This window comes from Protopterus annectens, chromosome 16.part0 (assembly GCF_019279795.1).
Source record: "Protopterus annectens isolate FY-2018-M chromosome 16.part0, PAN1.0, whole genome shotgun sequence".
NCBI classification, from domain to species: Eukaryota; Metazoa; Chordata; order Ceratodontiformes; family Protopteridae; genus Protopterus; species Protopterus annectens.
This window is the reverse complement of record NC_056750.1, coordinates 414,717,959-414,731,742: the sequence shown is the minus strand read 5'-3', so window position 1 is coordinate 414,731,742 and position 13,784 is coordinate 414,717,959. Positions and strand designations below refer to the sequence as shown.

At 37.7% G+C, this 13,784-nt stretch overlaps 1 protein-coding gene across 1 annotated transcript in view; it reads right to left on the bottom strand.

Moving 5' to 3' along the window:
• Nucleotides 1–13,784, bottom strand: part of LOC122790418 — a 353,039-nt gene that overhangs the window by 176,788 nt on the left and 162,467 nt on the right. Inside the window, exon 3 of the mRNA XM_044057941.1 lies at nt 7,104–7,249. Coding sequence (XP_043913876.1) covers nt 7,104–7,249 — 146 coding nt within the window. The remainder of the gene's footprint in view (nt 1–7,103; nt 7,250–13,784) is intronic.

Here is a 13,784-nt window from a genome sequence, read left to right as displayed (position 1 = left end):
CAAGTAGTTAGTGCTCCTCTGTAACCACTGCAGGCTTTACAATGGTTATATCAGAGGCTGTCTCTCTCTTGGCAATGGCCTCTTTGCCATTCACTACAATAGGATATAGCTTATAGCCTCTGGTGGTAGTTTGGTACCCTCGCTGTCCTAAGACAACCTACTATTGGCATTTTGTCTTTCCCACTTACTGGTTCCCTCACCTTTTGTTCCCCACCTTGCCTCCGTGGACACCTGTATGCCACATGGCCCTACTGGTTGCATTCAAAACATTTAACCCTAGTTCCTGGATGTGTACCTGGACCAGTGGCTTCCCCTGGTACTGGCAGATTCTGTTGGGGCAGTCTGTGCTGCCCACCCTGGGTTCCTTTACACCCATAAGCAGTACTGGGGGTCCCTTTCCTGTGCAGGGCTGCCCTGCTTGCTAGGTATAGGTCTCCCTTCTTCCCCAACTCATCTGAAGTAGCACATTGTCTATCAGCTAACCAGATTCTTATGTCCTCAGGCAAAGTGCTAAGGGCTTATTCCCTCACCAAAAGGTCTGCCAGCCTTTCAGAAGTGGTGACCTGACATCCACTCACCCACCTATGGAAATAAGTGCTCAGTTCAGCAACATATTCACACATACTTTCATCTGCCTTGCGTCTATGCTCATGAAACTTTTTCCTATATGTTTCAGGTGTTAGCTTAACCAATTCTAATAAATGCTTTTTAACAGCAGTATAATCAAAACATGCAACATCAGACATTTTTGACAAAACAGTTACAGCTTTACCATGGAGTAAGAGGGTCGGTAACAGTACCCAGAGCCTTTGGTCAACATTATACTATTTGCATACCCTCTCAAACATATGAATGAAACTATCAATATTATCCCCCTCTTTAAACTGCAGAAGAAATTTACTGACTTGTTGTGCTTCTGGGGTCCAGTTACTCCCTTACCCATTACCTCCATGACTCTGGTGAAGAGTCAGCATCACCTTCTCATGCTGTCTCTGTCTCTCCTTTTCCTCAGCTTCCAGGAGTAGCAGTTTCTCATTCTCCTCAGCCTGCAAATGTCGCAGTTTTTCAGTTGCTTCTATTTCCACATGCCTGGACTCCAACTCAAGTCTCTTTAGCTCCAGATGGATTTTTAAGTCATCTGCACAAAGGTTGAGCTGTCCATTCTCCGAGGGTATTGTATCTCCACTGCCAGTCTGATTGTCCTCCTGGGTGCTGTTTTCTGATGCAGCTGTAACCAAGGCTGCAATCAGGTCTGCCTTAGTCAGGTTTCCATGCACCAGTCCCCTAGCCTGGCACATCTCTGCCAACTGGCACCTTATCAGCTTTCCATACTCCACTGCTGACATGCTGCCTGCTCAACCTGACTAACTAAGCTAACAAAAGAAATAAAACAATTGTGATCTGAACTCTGAGTATTCACTGTGTGGCTGATTTAGATTACAAAACACCTTCAGAGCTCACTGTACACAAGCTACAGGAATTCACTCTACCCACACCACTACAAGCCAATTAGTATTTATTAGTATTAGTATTTGCCACCAATGATTATGTGATGTGGATATCCCACCGCTGCCAAACAATTAATATGAAGTGGATATTCCAACTTATGCCACCAATTAATATGTGATGCCAGTGCCCTGGCCCAGCAATCAAGGAGCCTCAATCCTCACCACTAACACCAGAGATGGCGTCTCATATTTGAGGAAAGGATAACAAATACACAGTAAAGTGCCATTTCCCTTAAGAGCACACAGAGATCGCAGTCAGTCTGGGGCTGGTCACCCCCATGCTCTCCAGGTCCCCAATAAGACTCCCCACTGGAACAGCTATAGGGTCCAGATCTCAGCCAGCTGGGCAAGCTAAAATCTCCAGCACCCTCTCTGTCCAACCAGTGTTTCACGTCCCTGCCCAAGTAGCTGACACACACACACTTTGAGATAAGTCTATACAACCACACAGACACTCCTGGGGAAGGCTGGCACAGGTCTCCAGCTGTAGCCCTTTTAACCAGACCGTACAGTAGTACCACTTGCCACCACCCAGCTAATATTTATCAGCTGCTCAAAGGCCCTTAAAAGGGTGTCCAATTATTACTGTGCAATATTATTATCCAATATGGTAGTATAGCCCAGGGCTAAAGCTATTAGAGTGGCTTTGTGCAGTTTTACCAAAGGCATGCAGGTACTCTTAAGAGCTTAAATTATCTCTACACAAACCAGCCAGAGTTAAAAAGTTTTAAAATATTTAATAATACATAATTAAAACCACAAGGCAATACTTTCTACTACACAGTGCTAGTCAGAGTTCAGAGATCACACAGAAATACTTAAAATAATTCAGCAGTACAGCTCTGACATCACAGAAAAACATAGTCTAATATTTCTAGTTCCTAGCTATTTCTAAAAGAAAACACAAGTCTAAAATAAAATGCAAAACACAAAGGTCGTTGCTCTGCCAAATCCAGCGAAACGTATAAGAACAATCCAAAGATATACGAAATAACGTAGCTGGATGCTGCTTGCTGTATAAAACGATTTATTTTATAAAACCAAACACAACATTTGATGAGCGCTTTCGGGTTATTACCCTTCATCAGATAAAACACACCATATCACAATGCTACTTTTAAAAAGCACTCTAACCAATCAAATTTAATAAAAGACCCGCCTTTTACAAAGTGTAGGTTTAAGCGGGACAACATCATTCAACCCTGGATCCCTATGTGCTGTCAGTTCCAGGATCCACTTTGATTCAGCCAACTCTGTGTTTAATTTAATATCACCCCCCCTATGGGTCAGATTCAAATTAACAATAATTCTGAATGTAAATCTATGGGAGGGATGGTTTTTCACATGCCTATATAGTGCATTACGTTCGTCCTTGTTCTTAATATTAGACATATGCTGGAGAATTCTGGCTTTCAACATCTGATTGGTTTTCCCAACATAGTAGCTCGAACACGAGCTACATTCTGCTATGTAGACTACATCAGTAGTCCTACAATTTGCTCTTCCCTTAAATGTATATAACTTATTATTGTTGGGGTGTCGAAACTCTACCCCTTTTTTAATAAAACTACAGGCCTTACAGGATCCACAGGCAGTGGTCCCCACTCTTCCCGTGATGTTCCCTCTACCTAGAATCCTCTTCTCCTTACACAACATGTCTTTCAAGTTCTTGTTTCTTTTATAAATAAAATGGGGATGAGTACCCACCATATCCCTTAGACTTTCGTCACTCACTATAATATTCCAATTCTTTCGTATAATGTTGCAAACCCCTCTTGCATCACTTCCATAGGTGAGTGCCACCTTGCGACAATTGGATCTAGTTCCACCAACCACCTTATTGTTACATGCTGTGTCCAACCAAGGCCTATACTTTGTGTGTCTAAATGGTTTGTTCTTTTCTATAACATCTCTAACCATTTTTCCACTGTAGCCCCTATTAGCAAAACACTCACCGAGGTAATCCACCTCCTCTTCAAATTGTTGGTCATCCTTACTTAGCCTTGAAACCCTTCCAAACTGACCCTGCACCACATTAGGAAAGGGGTAGAGTTTCGACACCCCAACAATAATAAGTTATATACATTTAAGGGAAGAGCAAATTGTAGGACTACTGATGTAGTCTACATAGCAGAATGTAGCTCGTGTTCGAGCTACTATGTTGGGAAAACCAATCAGATGTTGAAAGCCAGAATTCTCCAGCATATGTCTAATATTAAGAACAAGGACGAACGTAATGCACTATATAGGCATGTGAAAAACCATCCCTCCCATAGATTTACATTCAGAGTTATTGTTAATTTGAATCTGACCCATAGGGGGGGTGATATTAAATTAAACACAGAGTTGGCTGAATCAAAGTGGATCTTGGAACTGACAGCACATAGGGATCCAGGGTTGAACGATGTTGTCCCGCTTAAACCTACACTTTGTAAAAGGCGGGTCTTTTATTAAATTTGATTGGTTAGAGTGCTTTTTAAAAGTAGCATTGTGATATGGTGTGTTTTATCTGATGAAGGGTAATAACCCGAAAGCGCTCATCAAATGTTGTGTTTGGTTTTATAAAATAAATCGTTTTATACAGCAAGCAGCATCCAGCTACGTTATTTCGTATATACAAGTCTAAAATAACTTACATATGAGCAAGACAGTGCTGTGAATTGGATAATCATAAGACAAAAATGCTTAGTGCCTTCTGATTCTCTCGGTTTAAATTGAAATTGCATTTCTGATAAACATTACATCATTCTTTCACTTTCCTGGTGTTCCCAAGCCAACAGAAACTGCATTCTTTTGTTATCTTGCAGCTGAAGGAAACTACATCAATAAAAGACATTCCATATGTAAACTCTAGTAATTATTCCTTAAGTTAAAACAATAGGCAGGAAGCCTTCATCTAGCCCAGCCTTAGCTGAATTGTAAACATCAAAGACAGTCATGAAATAATTTGAACTTCAAAGGACAAACAAGAAATGCTTGTCTTAGCTTTCTTTACAGCAGAGGGCAATGTTGTTACATTGTTTTAAGTTCACATTTCACAACATATTTTTTCATTTAAGAAAACAAGTCTGTAGTTCAACATTCATATTTACAAATAATAGAATTATGTATAAAATCCTATCTGGCTAGGCTGGCAGCCTTCGCAAATTGTGTCAGGTCTCTATTCCTGAGTGAGCGTAACCCACTGTAAGAAGCAGTTTGTAGCCAGTCTGTGACCTGTAAGAACAGTCATTTGCAGGGAATGTGTGGATATGAATCTGTCATTGCACATCTCAATGATACGTGTTTGTTGAGAGGAGAGGGAGAAATTCCTCTAAATCACAAAAGACAGGTCTTTTCAGCCCTTAAATGTATACATCAACAACCTGAAAAACTACATCTAGCCTTAGTGGGAGACAGACAACCTCATTTATAGAGTTAGGAGAGGTTTTTCTGGAGGCTTGCATCCACCTCTGACTCTGTCTGAGAAAGAAAAATGAAATTGCCCAGCTTCTGTTTTCTGCTGTGTGACAACTGGTACTTGTGTGTGGCAACTGGTACTTTTCTACTGCATGATGGGAAGTTGGAATTATTATCCCAAAGATAATACTCAATGGCAACACTCAGATCTGCTCTGAGCTACAGCACAATGACACTAAATATACAGAACCAACCGATATTGCCAACATCCTGGCAGATCGGTTCAGTGCTAACTGTATCCCCCCTCTCACCATCCAAAGGGCCAATCTTATTACTGGAAGAATGCAAAGCCCCTGTAATCATGGATGAACAAGTAAAGGCCGCATGCTCCAAAGCCAAGAACACAGCATCCATGGGACCAGACAACATCCCAGGCTGCGTACTGCATGAACTACAGAATGAACTGGCACCCCACCTAAGTAACACATTCAATCATAGCCTTACCTCAGGCTATGTGCCTACTGAATGGTGCACAGTGACAGTTATACCACTCCATAAAGGGGGTGCCAACACGGACCCCGGAAACTCCCACCCCATTAGCCTGATGAGCCTGGTCTGCAAGGCCATGGACCATATCATTTTGGAGCTTATAAACAAAGACATAGGTAAACTCCAATCCCTGGACCGGATTTGGGTTTGTAAAAGGTAGATCATGTCTACTAAACTTGACTGACTTCTTTGAAGCAGTCACTACAGCTGTAGATGAGGGCAAGGTAGTGCACACAGCCTATCTTGACCTCATCAAGGCTTTCAATACCATCCCCCATGCTGGAATTATAGATAAACTCACTAAACTGGGCACAAATCCCTATATCACAAGATGGGTGGCCAACTGGCTCACTGACAGAACCCACTCAGTAAAAGTAGCCAACTCCAAGTCCGACATCAGACCAGTGACAAGTGGAGTACCACAGGGTTCGGTTCTGGGTCCTCTCCTGTTCAGCATCTACTTCTCTAAAGTGCAGGTCAACACAGAAGATTTTTGGCTAACAAAGTTTGCAGATGACTGCAAACTGGGAGCCATAATAGAATCACCTAATGATGTAGACATTCTACAAAAGGGCCTCACAGAGACAGATGCTTGGTGTCAAAGTCATGGCCTCAAGCTCGATGCCAAGAAGTACATTGTCATCCCCTTTGGGAAAAACTCAGTACCCATGAACTACCCCACATAGGTTGTAGCTCACTAAACATTGAAAGTGTGATAAGAGACCTTGGCACACAGGTGGACAGGAGTCTCTCCTTTGCTAACCACATTGCCACAGTAGTCAAGAAATCCTTCTACATGGCACACCTCATCACAAAAGGGTTCTCCTCTAGAAAAAAGGAGGTCATTGTTCCTCTATACTCATCCCTCATCAGACCCATTATAGAGTACAATGCCCCGTTTGGCATGTATCTCACAAGACACCTACAACAATTGGAAAGGCCACAGAAATACATCACTAAGAGGATTACCGGCCTCAAACAAATGCCATATGCAAACAGTCTCAAAAAACTCCAGCCTTACTCAGTCACATATTGCCTACTCGGAGGCGATCTCTGCCTAACATACAAAGCTATTTCAAACCCAGAGCTGTTGGAAATGCTACACTTAAAGAAATCCCAATTTCTCTGAACCACACGCTCCAGGGACTTGTCACCACAATAAACAGAACATGCTGGAGGGATAGATTCCTGTCCGAGACTTCCCATACTCCTGAACAAACTATCCATTCATGTCAAGCAAAACTCTTCATTGGCCCTCTTTAAGAAAAATCTTGATGACTGGATGGGAAATAGAAAATTCACCCCAGGGATCGCTTCTGCAGCACTGCTTGACAGGGACACAGGAAAATAATTTTTTTGGGTGGCGAAAGCCAGGGAACCTTTTTGGCTAGGCTTCTATACGCCCCAGGGCCGGTAGCGTAGTACCTACCTATGAACCTATGAGATAAAGCACTATAAAAAGACAAATAAATATATCTGTGCAGCAAGGTGATGCACAGTGTAATAATTTGATATTGTTGGACTCGTTACGGGCTCTGAGATACTTTTCTAAAATCTACTATGAAAACATAAATAAACTGTTAAAAAATTACAATACTGAGCTGAACAGGCAAACAACTACTTTAAGCAATTAAATATTTATTATACCTGAAAATAATAATTCACCATTGTCTGATACTGTCCTCCCATTAATGTCTTTTGCAGTCAGAGGGCGCTTTGTGTGCTTTCCACTTGGTGGTCCAGCCAGGTAATTCTTCAATCTTAGATGTTCAGTGAAAAAATAAGATCTTTCCCTAAAGTAGGAACAAAAGAAATTTGCTATTTATTTATTTTTTCTCATGATTACCTATAGGTAGATATTGTAATTCTAATGATGTTTAACAACTTCAGATGTTTGCTCAGATTTTGAAGAAAATAAAGCTGTTCGGTTTAGAAAACAGCAGTATTTCATGCTGTAAACTATACAAGGCTGATACAATCTGCCTATTTATATATTTATGTTTGTAAAAATAACAATGCATTAGTCATTATTCAGTTCATATTATCAAAAATAAGGAAAAGTATGGTATTGTAGTTCAGAATTCATGCATTACTCCTTCCCAACCCAAAACATAAGCACATTCATATAAGAAAGTCAAGGAAGATACAATACACCTTTCATAAAGCGACACCAATGATAGGGTATTCAGAAAAGCTTGTCACTTAAAGTGCAAGTTACAATAAAACCAGTGTCTGTTTTTGACTTATTTTCACAGAATGTGGCTAAAGTGGCTAGTTATACATCTCAAACGCATATTCCTGTGCTTGAGTGGAAAGACGCTTTTGAGATGCAAATGTAGCCACAATCTACAGCAACAGGTTTAAAAATGTTTGCGGTAATTAAAGCTTTGCATAAGCATTAAGATTTTGTGAATACCCCATCACACATTTTTGTAGGCTAAGCACCTGCTGAAACATGTAAGCAGTTTTAATGCAGTGAATCTGTCTTGATAACATTTAAGGTAGTCACTGTTGAGGGTGACCTTTTTTTAAAAGGCTCTAAAAACAGTGTGATGAATTGTGTTGGTTATTCACTCTATATAGTATAATATATTTGGGATTGGAACAGAATGGGTATGAATTTAGTATTTAAAACCATAATGTCATATATTCTACTTTGATAATGTAGATTAGACAAACATCTAACTGATACAATAACAAAAAATATTTTTCCCTTGTTGTTTATTCCTGAAAAATAAACTTTACACATCATGATGATCAGACAAAAGTAACTGTATAGAACCAGGATATAAAAAAATCAAATATTATAACTTTAATTGCATCTGCGACTGTGAAACAATATTACTCCTAGCATATTTATAATACATTTTAAAATATCAGTTACTGCAGAAATCAATTCAATATTTAATTCTTGTGTGTAACTTTGAGTGAAGAAACAGCACAGCCCATATAAAAATGTGAGTTTGCTTAACTGGAATGCATGCTTACAAAAAATTACCAGTGATTTACCAGAAGATGAGCAAACAGCAGTAAACAGAGCCATTAATTATTAAGTCTACAAATGTAGTAGCCTCCAAACTGCATCTGCATGTTGCAATATAAATAATGTATTGTCATAAGTAAGAAAGATGGTAATATGTGCTCTGTCACTGAAAAATAAATTACAATTCAAATGAAAAACCAGTTACAACTTTTAAGCATTTTTGCCTCCTGCACTTCTTCTATCAATGTGATCACCCCTACTCACCCCTGCTATTTATATACAATAATTCCAAGGTCAGTGTATCTCATAGTAAGGAGTATTCTTACAACCTTGAACTTGTTGTAGAGACAATTAAACTTTTATTTTCAATTATCACAATTATGGTCCTAGGACTTTCAATAGGCACCCAATATAGGATCATAGGAGACTACTAGGCAATTTCCAAGAGGTCATTTTAAGCCTAACTGTTTCATCCCAATGTAATACCATTAAAATGCTAGTCAATACCCAGGATTGCATTTAATGATCACTGCCATGTCCAGGAGGGTTGTGGGTGCTATCCCTGGTAAGAATTCATGGGGCCCCATCCACTTGTCCAGGTTCTTCTTGAACAGTGTCATACAGCTGCTCTGTTTCACATGAACTGGTAGCCTGTTCCAATGATGCGGCAGTTGCTGAGAGATAAATCTGTTAAGTCACAGGCCATATTTAGGTCCCTGGAAGGGGCAGCCCTAGTCCTGTTTGATTTATTGATATGCAGCAAGTTTGAGTCCTGGATTGCTCTGTAGGGCAAGCATATGTCTCCCCTAATAAGTCTATATGACATGGAATATAGTAGCAGGGACTTTAGTCGGTCTGTATACATACTTGTTTATTAGGTATATTGACAGAAATGGCCATTATGAGTACAGCGAGAAAGACAGAGAGAGAGACTGATTACTAGAAAGATATGGCATGGTTAAACTAAATGTCACACAACCCTATTAATGTTAATTATCACTTGAAATAATGGTATACTACATACACTAAATACATCCCTTTCCTTTACCTCTGTATATTCTTAATAAAACAATATAAATTACTTAAAATGATTTACAAAAATATAACTACATTAGCATAATACAAGATTAGATTCAAAACTTGCAAATAGTTGCAAAATATAGCCCATATATTAGCATTCATTTGCTGATCTTTTTGAGCAATAAATTCATATTTCGTACAGTCAGGATAACATAATGGCTGTTTTAGTGGTCTATAATATCTTAAGCATTTATAGTTATAGTCAGTATCTTGAAGCTTCTTGTAACACTAATATTTTTAGGTAGAAAGACAACAGAAGTTGAAACTGAAGTTGCATTTAGACTAGAGCTTTCCGACTTTGACTTTAACATATTCTTGTCAGAAATATTCACTGTAAGCTGTATGTTAAATTTTGAACTTGACTTTGATAGTGTGTTTGAAGCAAAAACACAATTATTCTTCCTCTCAGAAGTATACTACTTTGATATTGGAAAATAACAATGGGGACTTCTTTAGAATCTTCTGTATATATTATTTATTTTTCATTACTTTTGCTAAATGCACTCCTCTGAATATCACATGTAGCCATATACAAAGCCCAGACAACATAAAAAATACAATAATTAAAAAATTATAGTAAGTTAGGGTGTGCTGGATTTTAAAATATTAGACTGCACTTGGAATAATGAAATTGCCTTATTTAAGCAGCAGACCTTGAATACAAGTCCACACAGCTCATTTATGTATGGAAAATACAACTGTCTTTCCTTAGGTACTACTGACATTTGGTCTGGTCCACCATTCATGACAACTATTTCAGTTGTTTCACTTTCCTGTCTTCTCTGGTATATCTCTTGTGCTCACTTACATTATCAAGAGAGATTGCATTTGTAGAATGATGTGAATAACTTCAAAGTTCTTTGCTGCAAAGTATGTTCTAAGTATATCAGCTATGTTCATCTATTTGTTTGTCTTATATTGGACATTTCTGATCATGTTTTTGCAAATACAGCAGCATTTCTTATAATCTGGATAGAAATTTAACAATGTTTTTGTTAATACTCTGCAATGTATTATTATTCTCATTCCATTGTAACTTTTTTCTTTAGAAGGGATCACATAATTGACAACTATAGAAACAAATATGTAAAACAACCAAATGTGGCAGAGCAATGTTTAATAAATCCACTTCTAGTGCCTTGGCAGAAATGCCTTCAAAGGCATTTTAGTTTTCATTCTTTCTTCTTCCCTTCCTTTTCCACAGGTCCTAATTTACAGATTAGGATAATGCTTACAAATTAGGTAACACAATCTATTTAATGTAGAAAACTGACTTTTTTCAAATAAGGGAAACAAACTTTTTATTCAAACTAGGAATTCTATATTCCATGGAAGGTTTTCTTTTAATGTTTTTTTTTCATTTAGATATACAAAAGTTTTTAATGTCCTCTAGATGAAGAACAGCTACTACATTTAAAATGTATATAGTATGCTGCAGAAAAATATATTATGGATGTTTCATTTGCATGTCCAGAATAAATACTTTGAAAATAAGTCTGTTAACCATTCTGCCTCTAATGAAAGCCATTTTTGAAATATTAATGATTAACATAATGGCATTACAAGTAGGTTTTCAAAATATTTGAAGATTATGGCCATTCAAATTGCTTCTTTGCAGGAAACTCATCTATTAAATGAAAAAGCTACTAGATTAAATTTGAAAACATATACAATTCGCTCTTCATTCAAAGACAAAGGAATAGGAATAGTAATTTTATGGAAAACATCAGTTATTATGCCAAAAGATATATACTCATATGTAGATGAGAATGGTGTTTTGCATTAATCTAACAAAATTTCAGAAAGACTATATACTGTAGCTAAATTGAATTCCGAATTATGTAGTGATCTTGATAAATAATACAAGATGAAGTATTTTATTAAGAGGTGGTTTCAATTATAATTTGAATGAGAAAGATGCAAGTGTAAATAATGTATTTCTTCCTTCTGCAACAGCAAAATAAATACATAGTCTTACCTAATAAAGCATGCATGTATTTCTGTGCTGTGCAATACTAATTTACTATTTTACTCATTACTCATACAGGTTTGACACATAATCTAGAGTACAGTTTATGTATCAAATTATTTGATATCCAAAATAGAGAAAGTTAAAGCAATACCCTATTAAATGTCAGATCACAATGCAATAACACCTAATATGTATTTCTGAAGAAAGATGACTATTTATAATATAATTACAGAATATATAACAAATATGGCTGAAACGAAAGACTGGTTGCAAAAAGAAATGAGATATTTATTGAGTTTAATTTCAGATCTTATACTGTAGGACTCTATGAAAGCTTGTTGACATGGAAGGATTTAAAATGGGTATTATAATAGAATGGCATAGTAAATTAGTTGAATTACAAAATAATATAGCCATCAAAAGGAAATCACAGAAAAAAGTATTTAGAGAAATGAATAGACTAAATAAATACCAAAATATCATAATGACTATATTAGTTTAAAGAAAATAAAACTAGACTTGTATTCATTATCCCTAGAATTATTAAACAGCCTTGCTAATAGATCCAAAACAATAACAAGGAAAAGACATTACTAGTTTATCTGATCTGGAAAGCAGTAACAGACATATGTAAAAGATAAATTAATAACATTTATGGAATATTATGAAAATTCTACGAATATATTAGTAATAGTACGAAATGAAACCAAAAATTGAGGGTTTTTTTACAAATATATAAAACAAAAATTAATATTTGATCAAGTTAAAAACAGGCAACAAATTAAAAGCCAGAATGTTCTAAATATGACAAAAGAATTCAACTTAATTAAATCAAAATTTAACATACCCCTTCCTTTAAAGATTATTTAATTTCAGATATATTAAAACATAATAAAGATTCCACAATTTGCTCATTTTACAAACCTGTTTCATTACTAAAGATTGATGATAAAATATATACATTACAATCAACTAAAAGAATGAAATAAGCTATCTTAGCACTAAAAGATGCAGAGAATGTAGTTTAAATCAACAAATGCAAGACAGTCACTCTGATTAAAATGCATCTAATAAAAACAAAACTAATGGAACTTATAAACAAAGACATTGGTAATCTCCAAACTCTGGATCCCACCCAGTTCGGGTTTGTGAAAGGCAGATCATGTCTCCAAAAACTGATAGACTTCTTTGAAGCAGTCACCAAAGCCGTAGACAAGGGTAAGGTGGTTCACACAGCCTATCTACATCTTGCCAAGGCTTTCGACACCATCCCCCACTCTGGAATTATAGATAAACTCATTAACTAGGTATAAATCCCTATGTCACAAGATGGGTTGCCAACTGGCTCACTGACAGAACCCACACTGTGAAAGTAGCAGTCTCCAAATCCGACTTCAGATCAGTGACAAGTGGAGTACCACAGGGTTCAGTCCTGGGTCCTCTCCAGTTTGGTATCTACTTCGCTGAAGTACAGGCTAACACAGAAGGTCTTTGGCTAATGAAGTTCGCAGATGACTGCAAACTAGGAGCCATAATCGAAACTCCTAAAGATGTGGACATCCTACAAAAGGACCTCACTGAGACAGATGCCTGGTGTCAAAGCCATGGCATCAAGCTCAATGCCAAAAAGTGCATTGTCATCCCCTTTGGTAAAAACTCTGTACCCATGAACTACAACATAGGCGGTAGTATACTTAACACCGAAAGTGTGATAAGAGACCTTGGGACACAGGTGGACAGCAATCTCTCCTTTGATAATCACATCGCCACAGTAGTCAGGAAATCCTTCTACGTGGCACACCATATCACAAAAGGTTTCTCATCCAGAAAAAAAGAGGTCATTGTTCTCCTCTACTCATCACTCATTAGACCCATTATAGAGTACAACGCCCCTTTTGGTATGTACCTCACAAGACATCTACAACAACTGAAAAGGCCACAGAAATACCTCACAAAGAGGATTACCGGCCTCAAACAGATGCCCTACGCAGACCGTCTCAAAAAACACCAGATTTACTCTGTTGCATATTGCCTACTCAGAGGTGATCTCTGCCTAACATGCAAAGCTATGTCAAACCCAGAGCTGTTGGACATGCTCCACTTAAAGAAATCCCAATCCCTCCCAGCTACACACTCTAGGGACCTAAACCTTGTCACCACAATAAACAGAACATACCGGAGGGATAGATTCCTGTCCCAGAGACTTCCCATACTCTGGAATAAACTACCTATCTATATCAAACAAAGCTCCTCATTAGCACTCTTCAAGAAAAATCTTGATGATTGGATGGGA